General features: G+C 39.6%; 1 protein-coding gene across 10 annotated transcripts in view; it reads right to left on the reverse strand.

Annotated features, from left to right (window-relative positions):
• bicd1a (bicaudal D homolog 1a) overlaps positions 1–19685 on the reverse strand; it is a 207803-nt gene that overhangs the window by 10166 nt on the left and 177952 nt on the right. The window contains exons 4-7 of one of the 10 annotated variants that reach the window (XM_060839444.1): positions 13044–13460; positions 7713–8343; positions 7636–7649; positions 7234–7473 (exon numbers count right to left, since the gene is read on the reverse strand). In XM_060839444.1, the coding sequence (XP_060695427.1) occupies positions 7234–7473; positions 7636–7649; positions 7713–8343; positions 13044–13460 (1302 nt within the window). Of the gene's footprint in view, positions 1–7233; positions 8344–13043; positions 13461–19685 lie in introns of all 10 variants that reach the window. The other 9 variants (XM_060839443.1, XM_060839442.1, XM_060839439.1 and 6 more) reach the window with 9 other exon arrangements.

Here is a 19685-nt window from a genome sequence, read left to right on the forward strand (position 1 = left end):
CACAAGGGGAAAAATGCATCCTTATGATGGATTCCTTCTCTACGTAGGAATTTTTGCAAAGTAGGAAGAACACCGTGACAATGATCTTGACTGACAGAAACCAGCAACAAGATAACTGAAAAAAACATAAAGAACTGCAGACGCAGGAAATCTGAAACAAAAACTGAAACTCAGCAGGTCTAGCAACATCTGTGATTAGAAAGTAGAGTAAACATTTCCAATCAAGTGACGCTTCTTCAGAATAGGATAACCAAGTTGTGAAACAAGTACAATAGGTAAAGCTCTCCAGATGGGCATACAATTACCAGATAAGGATGTGTTATCAAACCTCCAAAGCTTTGAAATGTTAATCTTGTAAACTCTGTCTTACTTGTTTGTATAATTATCAAATTGGCAATATGTGTCAATTTATAACTCTGTACATCCATTTGGGATGTGTCTATATGGGTGATAATGAGGATGTTGTGCAATGTCTCGTGGTCAGTGTGTTACTTTACCTTAAAGAGACATCTTCGTGACATCATCACTATAGCATAGATTATGATCTGAGGATATAAAGATCACATTCTCCATCTTATCTTGGATCATGAAGCATGAGATACTATTGAAAGCACGCTGCTCTCTGTGCAATCTAGTAGCTTAAGGTTAGCTCAGACATTTAAGTGTGTGCAACCATATTATGCGTGTACTGTATATAATACTTAGTTGTAACAAATGTCTAATGGATTTCACAATACCATAATAGCCACTCCTCGATTTCTTATACTATCCCTTATAGCATAAATATTGCTGCGAAAGGCAACATACCATGCCAGAGGCAAATGCCCATCATCCAGAAACACAGGTAGCCTTCGCCCCACTAGACAGTGAGTAATTGCATCTCCATTGAACAATGGAGACATCAAAGTCAAGTCCACTCCTACCTACAATGAATATTGGCAGTTGTAATACAGGCTTATTTTATTTATCTCTTCTGCTTTCTCTCTTTACATCGCCCTGCTAGGCATGCTGGGAAACATAAACTCAAAATCTATCACAATCGATATTCAGCCAGTACTTAATTAGAATGTAAATATAAATTGGATTCTCATTAATTCCAGCTACAGAGATAACAATACGTGGGAAACATCAAAAATGCAACTTCACTCCAATATTCTGATTAATTCCACAGAAGGGTTTGATAATTAGCAAAACGCTGAACCAATGAATGGATGAATCATTACTTCTTAGTTCTTAAGTTCTGATGAACAGAGTTGAATTGTTAATTTTGGGATGAATCTTCTTTTCTTTGACTCTATGTCAATTTTGTCGTGTTTTTTCGGAGGGTTTCCTGCCACATGGCCTAGTGAAGTCTCCTGTTGTTTTTCACCAAACTCACTTCAATAACTACCACCTAATGTCACGGCACTCGCACAACTCTTGCCCCTCTTACAATGCACCATTCCCTGAACAATTCACCACTCAGCAGATATCTGCTGAAAGACTGGCATCCCGGGAGCTGATGCCACCTTTAAAAGGCCACTGTGCACCTGGACAAGCAGGTTGTCATTTCCCCTCCCTGGCAATACAATGGCACAGTGGCCACAGAGCTAGGCTGCTGATGGCACATGGTCAGTACAGCTGACACTCACATACAACACCATTCTCTCACTATTGTCACTATTTACCAACTGTGCCCAACAGTTCATCTGCCTGGAACCACATCTAAACGCTCTCTCTAGGTCACCACTACTCTGACCCCAATGTCCAAGCAGTTTGTCATTGTCCACTAGGGGAACAGCTCATACAGACAAGCATTTGGACAAATCCCAAACATGAGCTTTGATTTACAGCCAACAAAAATGAACGCAATCAAAACCAAGAGAGGCTACAATTCATCCCCACAGTGTAAACCAAAATGCTCGCATGCTGACAAGTGACTAGTCTACGATTCATGGTGGTCTCCTGCACTCTAGCATCATCTACTGGAAATGGGTGTCAGTCAGGTCCTGTCGGTCACGCTCAGGGACAGTTCATCCTCCCTAATGTCTGCTGCCTTGTCCTTCTCCCATTCTGACAGTTTTTCAGCATCTGTCACATCACATCTATGCTATATTGGAGGCCCCCTAGTCTGATCCAAGCAGTGCAGCCATATTGCAATGGCCATAACATCTACTCCACCATGACCTGGAACTGAGCATGGACAGCACCGTATCTACACTTCCTGCAGATACCTCACAGCCCAAGGGGCACTGCAGCAGTGACCTCTCCAGGTACTCATCCTCCACTCTGGCTGTTGCTGCTCCCAGGTCTATCATTGGCCCAGGTCCTCCTGCATCTGTGTTCTCCTTCTTAGGAAGGCAGCGGCTCTCTCAAACTTTCCTGTAAGTGGTGTGGCTGTGCAGCAACCTGGAGGGACCGCACACACCGTGGCCTCCACTTCCAGAAGTCACTGTCGTGCACTGACTTGGTTGGGGATCCTCACAGTGGCAGGGAACATAGATGATTCTTGCTGAATATGACCGATGCTGGGAACAGAAGGAACAAAAAGGTTTTCAGGTCTCAGCACAGCCTGCAGATGGGAGCTGTGCACCTTCCTCTAGACCGTGTGACGAGTAGCTCCCCAGCGCCATAGCTCCATCATTCATTCAGCTTCAACCTCAGCATGTGCACCAATGTCGTGAAGATGCCTCACTGGTTGGGGAGATTGAAACACTCCATCAAAAAGGGACAGCCTGCTGTACTCTGATCCCCTTTTATTCAGACACACAGCAGTCATTCCACCTACACTGCATCCAGTAGGTATTGCTTATCTGACTTATAATAAGGTAATGCTCTCCATCTCCCACAGTGCCTTTGTAAGTTTCACAATTAATGGGGGGGCTTGGGCGGATGATTGACCATGGACTGCATGTAACGTGCCTGTAACTGACGGTACTGAACAAGCCCCTGAATAACAGAGGCTCATACCGAACTGGACTAAGTATTAGCCTCCATCCACTTTCCAATGTGGACATTTGGTTGAATAAACGTACAGTGTATTTGCCAACTCAATGAGCAGTACAGCAAGATCCCGGACAGATCCCTACTGACACGCATGAGAAGTAGCCAGTATGTTTCTGTGTGAAAGAGCACATCAGAGGAACCTCGATTATCCGAATATCAATTATCCAAATATCAGATTATCCAAAGGAGATCTCGAGGTCCCGATAGAAACATTACATCAAAGAGGTGTTTCCAACACTGATCGCGTCTTTTGTTTACAATGATTAAAATTGAACTCCACTTACTGAAATGTTGCCGAGAACGATCCTGGACATCGATGGGAGCCCAGACGCCATCCGCAAATGACGAACCTCCCACCATCCCTCTCTCTCCTCCAGTTTCCCTGGAGTTCTACACAGGCATATACCCTGAACCCCCTTAACTCCCTTCCGCAGATAATCTCTCCAACATTGTCCTGTACAGGCTGCCCTGGAGGGTGGGGTGGGGTGTTGGTGGGGGTGGAGGGAGGTTCGCAATTGGACATGCGGACGGGATGGTTGGAGCACGGGGGCACGGATAGGGTGGGCAAAATGTAGGTGGGGGCAGGGGCAGATGGGGGCATGGTTGGATGGGTTTAGGGGTTGGACGGGTCGAGGTTGGATGGGTTTTTGGGTGCCGGGCGGGCAGAATTGGAAGGGGTTGGGGTTCGGACAGGGTGGGGGGCTTGCATGCAGTGTGCTGCTGCCTAGCCTCCTGAATGGGGTGCGGACGTAGCAAGTGCTCACCGTGTCAATCCCACTGAACTGATGGGGGTGTGTGAGGAGGCTTCAGCAATGCTGCAGGTCCCTGACACACAAATGTATGTCTGATCAGAAACAAATCCTGAGACAGAGAGAAGGACCAAGACAGGCAGACGAGGAAAAAGGAAACTTCAGAAAACTCCGAGCCCCAGAGGAGAGGCTTTGAATCAATTAACCGAATAATCAATTATCCGAACGAAATAGTGCCTGCTCATCTCATTTGGATAATTGAGGTTTCCCTGTACATACTTCGCACATTCTCATTAGAAACTTGCAGTTAAAGGAAAGTTAATTCCTCAAGACAGAGCTGGTAGATACTCTTAGCTCATGAAACAAACACTCTAAAAACTGCAAAAAACCTACTGGTAGTGAGTCAGAGAAAGCATTAAATCTGATTCATTACAGACCTTGACTTTTCTGGTAAACTTCGTTTGCTCCTCAATTCTATACACATTTCTCTTGAAGCTAAGGAATTCCTAACATCATACCCTGAACCCTTCTGCTGAGAGAGGGAAAGAATGTTGGCTGGTGCTAGGCAGTTGGTTCCTTAATTCTTTAAAGGTGAAATAATAAGTTAAGTGCTATTATTGGGAGAAACAAGAGTGTACTGGAAATACATTTAAAAGTAAATTATGAGGTAAATCAGCTCTTTAAAAATCAATAGCAAACATTAGTAATGTTACTGTCGCCATTCCCTGCGAAGTAGTTGTCTGTTGAATCTCCGAGTAGTAAACATTGGGCTGTATTTGTCAAATTGCCAACCAGTATCTGCAGCATGATGTAACTTTCAAAGCACTGTTTTCTTCTGAACACTGCAGCATAACAGGCAAACCTTTGAAAGCGTTGGTTTGAACTGCATCTCACTAGTGTGCATGTCTGGGTCCAGAGATGAAGACGGGGCACCCAACCCTGACTGAAAAGCTGAAACAGAATTATGGGTCACACCCTCATCAACAATCTTAATTGTTTCTGATCGACAAGGCATCAGTGATAACCAGGGTTATACAATGAAATCAGACCTCAGCACTTGAAAAGGTGCCTGCCCTTGATACGTTACAGACATCTTTAGTCTTAAGTACACTTGTATTTGCAAGGAGTATGTGCCCTCAAATAAAAGCAGAAAGTGCTGGAGTAACTCTGCAGGTCTGGCGGCACTTTTGGAGTCCTGTACACCTCTTCTTCAGAGTTGCTGGATTCTCCTGCTCTTCCTGTTTTCTGTCAGTTATCCAGCATCTCAGTGTTTTGCTTTTTTTTTTGAGTATGTGTCCTCCTTATTCTTCCTCACAAAATGTAACTCCTGATACCTATCTATATTTAAGTTCATTTGCAAATTACATAACCATTCTGCAAGTTTATTTGCAGTTCTCTCTGTACAAACTGCATCCCACAATTTAGTGAAAGAATGTCACCAGCAACTGAAACTCGAAGTCTGGGTTTCAGTGGCAAGGCCAGGACCACTGTCGGAATAGTGCAATTCTGGTCTCTCTCCTATAGGAAAAATGTTGTGAAATTTGAAAGGGTTCAGAAAGGATTTACAAGGATGTTGCCAGGGTTGGAGGCTTTGAGCTAGAGGGAGAGGCTGAATATGCTGGAGCTGTTTTCCCTGGAACATTGGAGGCTGAGGGCTGACCTTATTTATAAAATGAAGAGGGGCATGGATAAGGTGAATTGTCAATGTCTTCACCATTGAGTAGGGAGCCCAAAACTAGAGGGAATAGATCTAAGGTGAGAGGGGAAAGGATTTAAAAGGTCCCTAAGGGGCAATGTTTTCATGCAGGGGGTAGTGCATGTATGGAGCGAGGTGCCAGAAGAAGTGGTGGAGGCTGGTGCAATCACAACATTTAAAAAGCATTTGGATGGGTAAATGAATAGGAAGTGTTTAGAGAGATTTGGGTCAAATGCTCGCATATGGGACCAGATTAATTTAGGATATCTGATCAGCATGAACAAGTTGGACTGAAGGGTCTGTTTCCATGCTGTACAGCTCTATGATTCTATGATTCTATGACAGTCTTTTCAGTTGACACAGATATACATACCTCTAAAATACAAAACCCAAAGGGAAGGTAAATTATCCATGGTTAATGATAGAAGTTAAAGATCACATTAGATCAAAATAAGTGGCTTATAGGAGTACCAGAAAAGTAATAAGCCTGAGGATTCAGAGCAATTTAAGAACCCAGCAAAGAAGAACCAACAAATTGATGAAGAAAGGGAAAGGAGATAGGAATGTAAACTAAAGGTGGACTGTAAAAGCTTCTTTGGGTATGTGAAAGGGAAAGGATTAGCTAGGACAAATGTGGGTTCGTCACAACTGGGGACAGGAAAATTTATAGTGGAGAATGGAAATTGGCAGAGAACCTGAACAGTTATTTTGTATCTATCTTCATGGAAGCAGATACAGAAAATCTGCCAGAAATTCTAGGCAACCATGGGACTTGTGTAACTGACAAACTAAGAGAAATTATTAATGAGATAATATTTAAACAATTAAACCGGATTGAATGTTGTCAAATCTCCTGGATTAGTTTCATCTCAGAATTTTGAAGGATGTGGATAGAGTGTTAGTGGATGCACTGGGCCTGAAGAGCTTTGTTAATTTGTAATGTTGTGATGAAGTAATTAAACTCTCCAAGCACTTTTTGTGTCAGCTAGGCACTTTTTAATAACTTACATGTCTGAAGCCCTAAATAATGTCTTCACACGTAGCCCCAAGTATTTCCCCATCTGGATGGTGTTTCCATATATCAGACATATGCCAAAACCAATGTCTCACATTTAGTTAATAGCAACATCTACAACTGTTATACTTAATTACATTAACTGTACTCTTTTTCAATTCTCTCATGCTCACAATTCAACACAACTTCTAGTTTAGCATGAAATGCAAATCTGGATATATGCAGCTCAATTTCAAAATTGAGGTTATTTATATTTAGATAGAATAATTAGGTCTCTGGCACCATTCACGAGGGGGTATTACTCATATTTTTCTGCCTGTCTGAGTCTATTTTTCCAATGTATTCCAATTTTATTCCTTCTTACCTATCAAATCATTTCCTAACAATAGGACAATCTTAGTTCCAATCCCATAGAGGTTAAATTTACCTCACAGTCTTTTTAGTAAATCCTTATGAATGTCTGTTAAAATCCAAAGATATGAAATTCATTGACAAGTCTCACTGGATTTATGACTTGATTTAAAAAACTTCATTGGTTTACTTAAATATGGCCTGCCTTTCATAAAATCATACTTGCTCAGTTTATACTTATGATGTCCTAATAATTATCTCAGTACTGATGTTGAAATTCAATGCTGCGTTGTTACTTAATTTGTTCCAGCATCCATTCTAGAGCTTATGTGACTCTTTCAGTGAATATAGTCAGAATTCATCAGAAAATCGCATGAAAATACAAAGCAAGGGAAAGAGAAATTCAGAACTTGTCAGTTTTAAATGCATGAACCAACCTGCTTATTGGCCTTCAGAACTGTGCGTAAAGTTGCTATCTGCTCACGCTTTGTACTGAGCAGGGATTTCAGTTTCAGGATCTCTTCCATCAGAACCTCTTTGTCCTTATCTATCATTGGCGCCAACTCCCGCGCAGCTGCCCTTTGCCGTGACAGTTGCAGAGATCGGTCAACTGCCTTTTGCAGATGTTTGATCTGGTCCCTTATGATGGCGTTCAGGTTGTAGATGTTCATCGGCTCCTTTCTGATGTCACTCGTGTCAGAGACAGGGGAAGATGGTGGAGCAGTTATTACAGGCGAGACTGTGGTGTTGGCCATTTTTGTCGGGCTCTGTTGTGCGTTTTCTTTACCAACCTCTGTTTTGTCTTTTGGGGAATGGTCTGGTGAGCTTCTCGAGTCAACTGGTGAGGCCATGCCTCTTCGGGCAAGTCGCGGAGACAAAATACCCCTTGGGTCATCCGGTCCTTTCAGACTTCCACTGCGGGTGACCCTGCTTTGCCTATAATAGTCCAGCATGACCCTGTTAGGGGTTTCATTATTACATAAGCAAACATGGTGATAGAGCTGTGCAAGTTCCTCACTAAAAGTTACTAATTCATCCTGGGCTGTGTTGAGAGTGTTATGCCCATCATTTGCCATGTCTGTCAGTGTTTTGATTTCAGTTTCAAAATGTATTATTTTTTCATTATATTCTTTGTTCATTTTCTCCAGACAGCTCACTTGCTGATCCAGCTCTTGCACACGGTTTTCATATTTTGTTTTTTCCTCTGTGTAGGTCTCCACACATTTGTTGTATTTTTCTTTCAAGCTTTTGAGTTCGGCTTTGAGATCGATTACTTCTGTGATTGCTACTTTATATTTACATTCCAGAATCTCTAATCCATTTATGTCCACCTCATAATCATGTGTTTCTTCTCCAGACTCCCGTCCTTTCTCATTTTCCAGATTGGCCTTTAACTCCTTGTTGACCTGAAGCCTCCTCATTGCATTGACATGTTCTGTCAAACTATGAACTCGTTCATGTTGCTCAGTTAGTGCTCCCTTAGTATGTTCCAGTTGTGTCTGTGATTCTTGAAGATTGACCAAAAGGATGGCCTTTTCCCGCTCTACCTGCAGTAAAAGCGAAATAATAAATTGAGGATGTTATTTTATCATTAACACCTTTGAACTCACAAATATATAATCTTCATTTATGAACAACCCCAATTCTACAGTTAAGATGATAATCAACTAACTTTCAAAGATATTTTGATCTAATCCCAATATTTCTTAGAATTTCAAAGTTTTGTTGTATTGTGCACCTTTCTTCACAATCTGGTGTGTTGAAATATCCTTCCTGTTTCCTGATAGCCATTTGCTACATCTGCAGGAATTACAGCACAGTATACTTTACCTTTGTTTGTAAAATGAGCCTACTATAGATGTCCATGGTTCGAAGTTCATATGCTGGCATGTAGTTTATACCAGAGAATGGATCGACTGCTTATTTCCAAATATTTATGTGGCAACGTACTATAAGAGAAGGCACTGAAATTTTCTATGGAAGTCACTTTGAAGTGAAGATAAAAATCCTATGAACAGAGCACTCCAATGGTTCACAACAGAATTCCTTGGCATCACATCATGATGTGATATTCCACTCTTATAGAAGTGCAACAAAATGCTATAGTACCCTTACTGATAAACATAGAGTGATAGTCCATTGCTGCAGCACATCCCTTGTGCATGTGCAGACTCTGCCCTCAGTGTCCACTGGCTCAAAGTTTCTGTAGGCACTGGCACAGCCTGGACCCCTCCATCACATTGTCCCCTCCCACTTTCACGATCATGATGTCAGGAAAACTGCAACACCATGGTAACCGCTTACTATTTCTGAAACCGTCTCTGAAAACTGAACCTGGAGGTCCTGACAGACTGTGATAAAATATCAAATCAATGGGGTAAACAGCTTCTTTTCCATGGGCACAATGACAATATCTCAATGGCAACATGAAGCAAATGGTTAATGTTCCAGCCCACAGACAGGAAACACACCAGTTAATTGCTATATGAATATTACATCACCATAACTTCAACAATATCCATCTTTTCAATCATTTTATACAGTCTAGGTGTCCTGGGTCACTAGAGGTTTTCATCAAAGATCCTCGGACAGCACCTTCCAAACCCACGACTACTTCCATCTAGAAGGACAAGGGCAGCAGATACATTGGAACATCACCATCTGTAAGTTCCCCTCCAAGCCACTTACCATCCTGACTTGGAAATATATTGCTATTCTTTCAGTATTGCTGGGTCAACATCTTGGAATTCTCTCCCTTATAGTTGTGGTTCTACCTACAGTACATGGACTATAGCAGTTGAAGAAGACAATCATCACCACCTTCTGAAGGGGCAACTATCCAGCAAGGAAAATAAATGCTATCCAGCCAACAATGCCCATGTCCCATGTATGAATAAAACTAAATGAGAAGTATAATTTGATCCTAGTTAAATCACTGGTAACCAGATCAGTATTTATCAGAATCATTACTCCCCATTCATCACCGATAGAAGTTGGGAGAAAAATTGAACAACATCAGCTGTACATTGATACTTTTTGCTTATTATCAAAGGGTCTTTCAAAATGCAGTGACTTTTTTTGTTTGATGATGTGTGTCACAAAGCTGGTCCTTTTACAAGTTATATTGTCCTTGATTTTTTTCAGAGACGTTCTTAACGACCCAAAGTATCAACATGTCTGAAGTTTGAATGGTTCATTGGGGACCTTTTGATTATACCTAACATATAATGCTTCAGGCAGAAAGCTTTCAAGTTTTTTAAAAAAGACTGATATAATCAAGGGGGCACGGCTAGTTGTCTAGTTGCACAGGTCAGTTCAGTTTGGCGATTAATTGAGTCAGGGTCTCAGCTGAAACTGGATGCACTGCCCCTCCTTCTGCCTTTCCGACTTCAATAACCTGTAAGCTTCTTGTGTCAATTTTATTCTTTGTCCCAAGTGGTTTGCTTATTGGGATTGTTGTAAATATTTTGGAACAGCATCATTAAGTTGGGATAACCTCTCAGGTTCAGGTAGGATAAATCATTCGGGTATTCTAGTTTTGGTTTGTTGTGTTTCATTCTGCAATTTTGTAAATAAATTCTATTGTTTAAAACTTGGCAGTCTGGCTGGCTAATTCACTCTGGGACTATCCACTGTATGCTGAAATAAGTGGCAAAATTACAGTCTGGGCTTCCTGCTTAAAAATGTTTGGAGGGGTTGGGTCTGCTCCATAACATGTGTAACCTTGTAGTGTAGCCGGATAAAATAAGTTTATATCGAATCAGCTTGCCAGCAAGTATTACACCGCAAGAAAAGAGTGTGTATATCAAGTGGGAGCGTCAGTGGATTGTCTAATCATTGCTTCAGAACTTGCACTTTCCCTCGGATCAATACCAGAATCCATTCTGATAGGAAGACAATGCAACAAAGTTGCAGCTTTACCCAGATGCAAGCAGCATTTCTTCCACTTAAAGCAGTGTTTTGCACGTGTCTTTTTTTTGTTGTATGACTGGGATTTTCTTTAGATGGGGAAGTTGAAATTACAAATATCATGATTTAGATTTTGCAGCAACAAACCTAACTGATACTGCAGCCATGCCATCTTGGTGGTTGAAGATTGCCTGCCCTCCATAAATGCCATCATATTAGAAGAGACTATATAAAAGAGTCTAACTGTTACCCTCGGTCAAAATTTGGAACTTATTTAATTATATACATCCTACTGGCGCGAGAGTCAGTCATCATAGGACATGCATTTGGTTTATTTGTCAAAGGAACTAGGGGTGAGATGAGGAGATATCTTTTTAACCAGTGAGTTATGATGATCTGAACACACTGCTCAGGAATCATCTTCAAAATAGAACTGAATATCAACTTGAAAAAGACTTAGCATGGTCATAAGGATAGAACAGGCAATGGAATTAATGGGATATCTGTTTAAAAGAGTTGACAGAAGTAGAGTGGAGCAAATGGCTTCTATCTGAATTATTTGATTTTATGATTCTGAATACAACCAATGTGAACCATCCAATAGTCAGAATATGAGGATGGTATATTCTATCTCAAACACATTCAATAACAGAGTTTGTTGCACAAAGGCAGGCATTAGACTTACTTTGGAAGTGTTTAAAATCTAAATTCATGGGTCACAGGTTCATTAGTAAATTTCAAGGTGGGGGAGGTCACTGAGTTGGGCAACCTGAGAAATAGCAATAACTAGCAGAATGTTTTATTTCAATAACACAGTGACATATGACACAGAGCCACAAAAGGTGGTAACCAAAGCTTTGTCCAAGAGGAAAAATGTTAACATTGTTTTAAAGTGGGAAAAAGAAGCAGAGATTTGCTGGAAGGGAATTCCAAAGCTTAGGGTATCATCACCAAAAGTGGGGCTGTACTGTAAGGGCTGGAGTCAAGATTAGAGTGGTGCTGGAAAAGCACAACAGGTCAGGCAGCATCCAAGGAGCAGGAAAAATCTATGTTTTGGACAGCAGTCCTTCATCATGCTCCTGCCCGAAACGTCGATTTTCCTGCTCCTCGGATGCTGCCTGACCTGCTGTGCTTTTCCAGCAACACTCTAATCTTGACTCTAATCTCCAGCATCTGCAGTCCTCACTTTCGCCTGTAAGGGTTTGAGTCTGGCTTGTGTGATATTCTAATAAAACAGTATACATCACAGGATAAGAAGCAATTGCTCTGTCTTGTAGCTGCATGCCATGTTGAAGACACAGTAAGATGTAGTCACCATTTGATATGTTTCTTAAATAAAGGTAAACTTTGCCCTTTATGTTATTTGGTCATAAGAGTTGTACAGCATGGAAACAGACCCTTCGGTCCAACCTGTTCATGCCGAACAGCTATCCTAAATTAATCTAGTCCCATTTGCCAGCATTTTGCCCATATCCCTCTAACCCCTTCCTATGCATGTACCCATTGTCCTCTGGCATTTTTTTTCCATGCACACACCACTTTGCTTCAGCAGACTTTGAAAATATTCTTTAGCGGCACAATGAAACCAGGAGTATTGCAGGAGCAAATATGATTGGGAACACACAAGTGGCCAGAATTAGAGGGGAGCAGATAACGGAGAGGTTTGTGGAGCAAACAGGCATTTGAAAACAGGCATGAGAACTTTAAAACTGAGACTTTGCGCAAACTTACATGTTTTAAACCAAAAATCTGCAACGCTTACAGAAAAATTGGAATTTAATTCAAACAAAAGGTCCCTACACTCCAAGAGTAATCTGCAAAATGTTCCTCTATCCCTACAAATCACAAAGGAAGATGCTTGTTCACCAAGTAGTATCTTTCAGTCACCCCTTGCTTTTACACTGGAAAATAAATGGTTCTTAGTAGCTTCCGAGCAGTGGCATCGTATTTACCTTCAGCTACTGTAACTAAGATGTTCTACTCGTGGCGTCAGGAATAGGCAATAACGGGCAGTGCACGGACCTCCTTGTTCGCAGCATCATGGAGCTTCATGATGTCACATCAGGGGGAGCCCGATACAAAATGCCTGTTCCTACTCATTCCTGTAACCAATGGATCAAAGACATAAAATACACCAACAACAGAGTTCTTTGACAAACCAAAAAAAAGCAAAAAAAAGTACCTATTATGGCTCAATGTGCACTTCTACAGAGTTAGTCTCAGATTCTTTACTGCAGCACAAGACCTGATTGATAAGACTTGAATGATAGATCAATATGGCTATCAGAAATAATCAAGAGATTTAAAGTTCAGGGGGAAATGAGAATGGAGGTCATACCTGTATAAGCTGTTGCTTAAGTTTCTGCATTTCCGAAATGTTGAGCTCACTGAACAGATCTGAGACTAGAGCCGGGCTGTCAGTTTTTCTGGTACTTGGTGTGCGGTAATCACCATTAAGTTTTACCAAAGATCCGTGAATGTGTCCGTTCACTTTTTCATCGTTATTTGGCTCACTGCCATCCTCTGAGAATTTCAGCCCATCAACTGCGATGTTTATGTGATTGTTGACGTACTGTGAGAGCTCTTTGCGCAAATTGTTCTTCTGTTCACGCTCATTCTTTAAAGTTTCCAAAGCTTCCTCCAACTGATGTTCAGCAATCTCCTTTAATCGGATAGCATCTTCCAACTGACTGTTCAGCAACACTGTCTCCTCTTCCAGGCGTTTAATTTCATGTTTGAGGCCTTCATATTCTACCTGATTACACAGAACACAAACAAAATTTAGCCTTTTGCAAATATAATCAAATTTTGCCATTAATCCACATAATACTTGAGGAGCACTTTATCCTTTAAATGCTGAAAGGCACTCAAATGCTGCTGAAACTGTTGAAGACATCACGCCTACATGTAGCAGATACCACCAGACAGGCAGAAACGTAGCTGGTTATCAAATCAGGGTCATCAGCTTAACAAGAGTATGGGCATGCAGTGAATTGTCAGAATGCTGACGAGCTGATTAGCCCTAAGATCTTGTGTTAAGCTGATCCCAGTTTACCAGGGGCAGATGCATAGTTCAATTCCCAGAGCTTTGATCCTTCCATGCAAGTGTGTATGTAGCTTAAAACTATGCAGTGGAGCTAGTGCTGGAGCCAATGACATTGGTGGAAGTTTTCTCCATAGGTCTGCCTCAACCTGTGATGCGCAAGCACAAGGCGTTCATGTTTTGCATTGGTTTTCAGAAGGCCTAGAAGTACTTGCTTGAGTAATACCATTGTTAGCTAGCACATGAGAAGGTTGTTAACATGAAATATCTGAACTAGCCCAACAGTTATTACAACAATTGTTAAACACATGCCAAAAATGAAGCCAGAAAATGTATTACACCACTGAGAATGCTTTATATTCAAGGTTTGAAAGTGCTGCAATTGTTTTTACTTTGTTACAATGCAATTTTGTGGGAATCAGTGTAACCCCAGAAAAAGAATGGTTATTAAATAAGAATATATAGATGCAGATAGAAACTAATTATTTATGAATTGCACATACCCTTTTACAAAAGCAACCTGGAACTTTAATTTTAAAACTTGCAATGAGTTTATGGTAAATTTATCACTTGGAAGCTTTTGATCTGTTTCCTGAACCATGGTATAATCTGCACACTTGTCAAACTTGCTTCTCTCAATCAAGACATAAATACAAATATCTGAACAGAAGTGGTTCTAAGTCTAACTCCTGGGACAGGATCACTCAAGTACTTCCAGCCTAGAAAATTCCTGTCTTTGAATTTAGAAAGCAAATTATCCACCCAGTGACCTATCCTGCTTCCTAACCCACATCTTTGTTGTTATTTTGCTATGTAGAATCTTAAGAAAATTCTTAAACTTCAACTAAGCACTGACTTTAATTTTCTGATGTATCACATCAATAATAGTTTTAAATCGTGTGGAAAGCAGACTCATTAAAATCGTTCTTTTTCCATGTTAAAAATTAGTTTATAAATTATAGTTACCTACTAAATCTCTCAAAATTGTTTCAAAGAGTTGGCCTACCACAGATGTTAAATTTAATGAGGATGCAGTTTCCAGGTATGTTTCTGCAATTAAGAGGGTCATCTTTCAATCTTTTGGAATCTCTCCTGCATTTAATGAACTCAGAAAAATGTTGGATAAATCTTTACTAATTACTAACCCCTTTGCCTTCATGATCAATGATATAAATTTTCTGAACCAGGATTTTAGTTATTTTAAGAATATTTATTTTTCCCATAACCATGCACAGTTCTATTTTGAAATGGAGGTTAAGTCAGAAAATCAAGTAAGTCAGACAAGGTCTATCAGCATCTCAAACGAGAAAAGACAATTTTGGTTGGAAGGGTTCCTTTTCAGAGATTTCATATCCAGAACAATGACCGACCTTTCTCTCTTCACCTACTGACAGACCTTTTGTATATTTCAGCATCTTCTGGTTCTATTTCAAAAGGTGACAAGCTTGTGAATGAGGTTCTTCAGGAGTGAAGATATCGTTGGAATGGGAAAAGAATTTACAAAAATGCTAATTTAATTCATATTTCACTGTTCCCATCATATTTGACTAAACAAATCACAAAAATGATTTATTTCCCATAACGTTTGTTATACTCACTGATCCAGGGGTTACTTCTGTTTACTTTTGCTCTCATCCAGATTTTATTTTGTTTAGTTCTTTGGGAGAATAAACTAAAATTATGAGTTGGCAAATATATATTGAACATCATGGGATTACGAGACTGGGAACCAAATTGCACGCAATGCCAAGCCCCTGACAGAGGGACACTGACCCACCCATTGTGCTTGACTTGACAAATCACCAGCAGATACCTTCAGTCTTAAATAAAGTTAATCCAACTGAAAAAGGTCATGCAAAACACAAAAGTATGGATCCTGTTTCATGGTCACAAGAAATGATCATTTTCAAAATTCGGCAAGCTGCTGTTTCTCTGAACGTGAACATAAATCAGCAAATAAAGAAAAATATTCATTCATAACATTAAAACAAAATTGAGAAATGATTGCATGAATTATATTCAAAACTCTTGAAGTTTTCATTTTACTCCCAGGAGAAACATCAATTCGCTTTATTTAGCAGTACATAAAAAATAATAAAAGCAGATGATTAGCAAGCTAATTGACAGTTTAGAGTTACCTCAGGGCAGTCCTGCTGCAATGAGGAGCTGCAGCATTCTCAACATTTTCCAACATCTGTTCTGTGCTTATGTGGACCCGAACCTCTTTAAATTCTTAAGAGAAAGCTCATTATTTTTCCAAGAGTGAGAAAAATGGGAGTAACCCTGAATACATTAACCTCTAGAGTACAGAACTGTTTATTTTGTAAAGGAAATTAATTTTCTTTGAAAGTACATTTTCATAAGAGAAGTAGACCAGTCCTTGGTGGAACCATCACATCAGCAGATGATGTAAAATTGCAGCAACCTCTTAACAGTGAAGGAGTACATTTTCAGATGAAGATTTCTCTCTCTATTCACCAAAGGGGGAAAAAAGAGGAGTAATGTTGGGAAGAAGAAGGAAGGAGGGACTGTCACATCAAAGACGGTAGGAATATTGCTAGGAGGAGGTGGCATCACAGACCATTAGCTCAATGAAAAGGGCAGCAAGACCTTGGAATTCAGCAATGCGTGTCAATTAGCGAAGCTGTGAGTAATATGGCATTGTGAACAATCACCCAGTCAATCAAGTTTCAAATCTGAACTACTCTTCATTATACATATTTCTTTATAAATATTAATTACCAAGTACTTTGTACATCAAAGCAAGTTATTGACCCAACAGGAGGATGAAAGTAGGGATGTATTGCGTAATTAATCTGCCCTAAATGTTTGGGATATCATAAGGAGCATTATCACACGATATACTTCATTTAGAATCTCTTCTTCACCATGAATATGGGGAAGGGGCATAACCAACATTGCTGTGTATCTGCATCTTACTCTGTTACAACGGTGTACTCCTAATTAAGTGGGTAGACTAAGGACTTTGTTTTTAAAATTGCATTAATAGTTCTTGCACTGAATTTTAACGATTTTAGCTCAACCATAATCTAGTGCATTCCAAAACTAAACTCAGCACATTTTACACTACACTGGAGAGTAATAAGCACCAATGGTGCTCTCCAGTACAGGGAACATTCTGCACCCTACACTTATTTCATTCTCCATTTCCAAAGTATCTATAATAAAAGTATCACTAATGTTACCATATCTTTAATGAATGGATTGAAAGATATTGGTGCATTTTACCATTTAAATTGATCAGAGCTGTTCATCACATTGCATTCTTACGGTTTCAGTTTGTTGTCAGTGAGGAACAGTAGAAATAGTGCAAAACCACTGGTGTGGTACCGGCAGCACTAGCTTTTACCAAATGTTACTGGGTTTTTCTGAAAGGCAGACATATGATGATTCATTGATCTATATCAGGGTGTGACAAATCAGTAAATATGCATATTGCTGTTGGTTAAGCAAAAACACTCGACAGCAGGAACCTTGGCAAAGAAATAGTGGGTAGATTTCTCCAGACAATTTGAACACAATTTATGTTATATTTATCTTGGAACAAGTAGCTTGCCTAGTGTCTAGGCTGTTGAAAGGCTTGTGGTAAAGCTGATAGGGGAAAAAGTTAGTTCTCTCAATCCTTCTAAACAACTGTGGGATTATTTTGACTTCCATAGGAATTGCAAAATGTACAAGTAAGCCCTGTACCTAATTTTGGTTTTAGCTGAAAATGTTATGTAAAGGAAAATCAGGAACTGTGTTTAATGGGTGGTTGTTTTTTACACAATCGTTTAAAAGTCAAATTTAACAATTGCTTCGAGTTCCTTGAATGTCTAACTGATGATAAAGTCTTAAAAGGCTAATAACATCTTGAGTTTTAAAAGTAGATTTACTGACATAAATGAGAACCTCAATTGGCCCATGTAAAAGAATACAGAAACTCTGATTTCAGCACTTTAGAGAGGTCACTGCAGTATGTGATCTTTTGCTGAGTGTTCCACTGTTATCCATTCACCAATCTACACCCTACGAATAATACATATCTCAATCATCAACCATCAGCCTCAAGTGAAGGGCATGCCTCCTCCCACAGCAACATAAGAAAAGCACATTGCGTAATCTAACAATAGCCTTCTGGTCTAGTAATATCACTCACACTTTTTCCAATGGAGAGATAGAGTGCAATGACCTGCATCAGAAGAGATGTAATTAAATATTCAAAAAAGAGAAGATGCATATTTCATACACAATACAAAAAAAGGCAACAAGACCACAAACACATTAAAAGAGGGTGACAGAACATCACACTGTGATGGTATTCTCTCTACACAGATAGTTTGTATTCTTCACTTCTTTTACTGTGGTCATTTAAAACTCTAAGATTGTTCTTTGGGTAAAGCCACCTCTGTCCAATAGCCAGTTTATAAAGGCTATTGGCTAAAATGTCACAGGGTAAAGCATTGTTCATTTTTTTTTCATCAGGATTAGGGCATTTGTCCAGAATTAAAATTACAAATTAACAATTCAAATTACACAGATGGTTGGTGGAATTTACACAATACCAATGAACTACCAAAACCACCAGAAAAAAATTGAAGGATATTTGTCACAATGCTATTCTGGCTTTATCTACATGCCAGAATTAAAAGCATATTGATAAACCTTTGAAAACAAAAAAAAATCAGCAGGCATCTAAACAATTAAAATAAAGATGGGGTTAGATAATGAATTCTCAAATGTATTGGCTACTTTTGGTGTAGTCAATCGAAAAATTAACAAGAAATATATGAACTAGATAAAAATAGGAGTTTAGGCACATGCTGAATAAGGTTAGAGTACCAATATCACCAAACAGTGTTACAACTATAAAACAAAATATGCAGTGATCGACAGTTTCCCTTGAATACTAATTGCTATCCGATTTGCAAAACAGGCTGCCGTTCACTGAAGAACATGAAAGATGACACTGGAAAATATAATGTACCTACAATGTATAATGTCAAACCCCCGATAATTAATCAATTTACAAAAACATCATATACTTTATCCCTCCTCATGTTTATTTCCTTTACATTTATTCAGGTTCCTCAGGCACAATAGCCAATGTTAACCAATAGGGTAGTTGGGCTGACTGTGTGTTTAAGCTTCTGTTCCTACAATGATCAGGGATGTTAGGGGGTCAGCTAGTTTATTCCTGTTTCCTCACTTATCATTGTATTCCTCTTTCTCTGGGAAAGATAGCTCGGTCATAGGAAGTAGTGCGTGTATGGATGTGTCTTTTAGTGTTTCATTTTGAAGTTCATTCATAAACAATCCACAGTGTTTCACTGATGCTAAATCAATCTAAAAGAATTTATTAAGACTTGTGTTACAATATATTGGATAATCCAAAATTTCAAATTTTAAAAAGTGGATCCCTTTAGTTGTTGAAAGTATGTAAAGCTGAAAGGAAATTGGTAGTCAATAGGATACTCAGCTTTGAAATTTATATCAAGACTTTAATGTTGAAATTGGTCTTCAGCAGTGGTGCCAAATAGACAACATGGCTATTTGTTTTACATCCTGCCTGATTAACTTTAAGGGAAAAGAGTTTGGTGGGATTTAAAATGAATCTGCTGATTATTGCTGCCTGTTTTACATTATTGTCAAAAATTAATTTCATCCCCTTTATTTTTTAAAGGCATTCAATTTTCTCCCTTTCCCACTCTTAATTTCCTCATTTCTAATCTCATTCCTCCTGAGAGATTTCAGTATAACAACTAGGAAGTGGTCTCCATAGTGAACAGTTCCATTTGATAGTTCCAACCTTCATGTGCTGGCCATTGCCTGAGTTGCTGAGCTGTGATTTGAAATGTAATTAGCGGAATAGCGAATGTGATTGTGCATCTTACTCCTTCTTCACCAAATAGGTTTGACAACACTCAACTTGGTGAG

Source organism: Hemiscyllium ocellatum, chromosome 19, assembly GCF_020745735.1.
Source record: "Hemiscyllium ocellatum isolate sHemOce1 chromosome 19, sHemOce1.pat.X.cur, whole genome shotgun sequence".
Lineage (NCBI taxonomy): Eukaryota > Metazoa > Chordata > Chondrichthyes > Orectolobiformes > Hemiscylliidae > Hemiscyllium > Hemiscyllium ocellatum.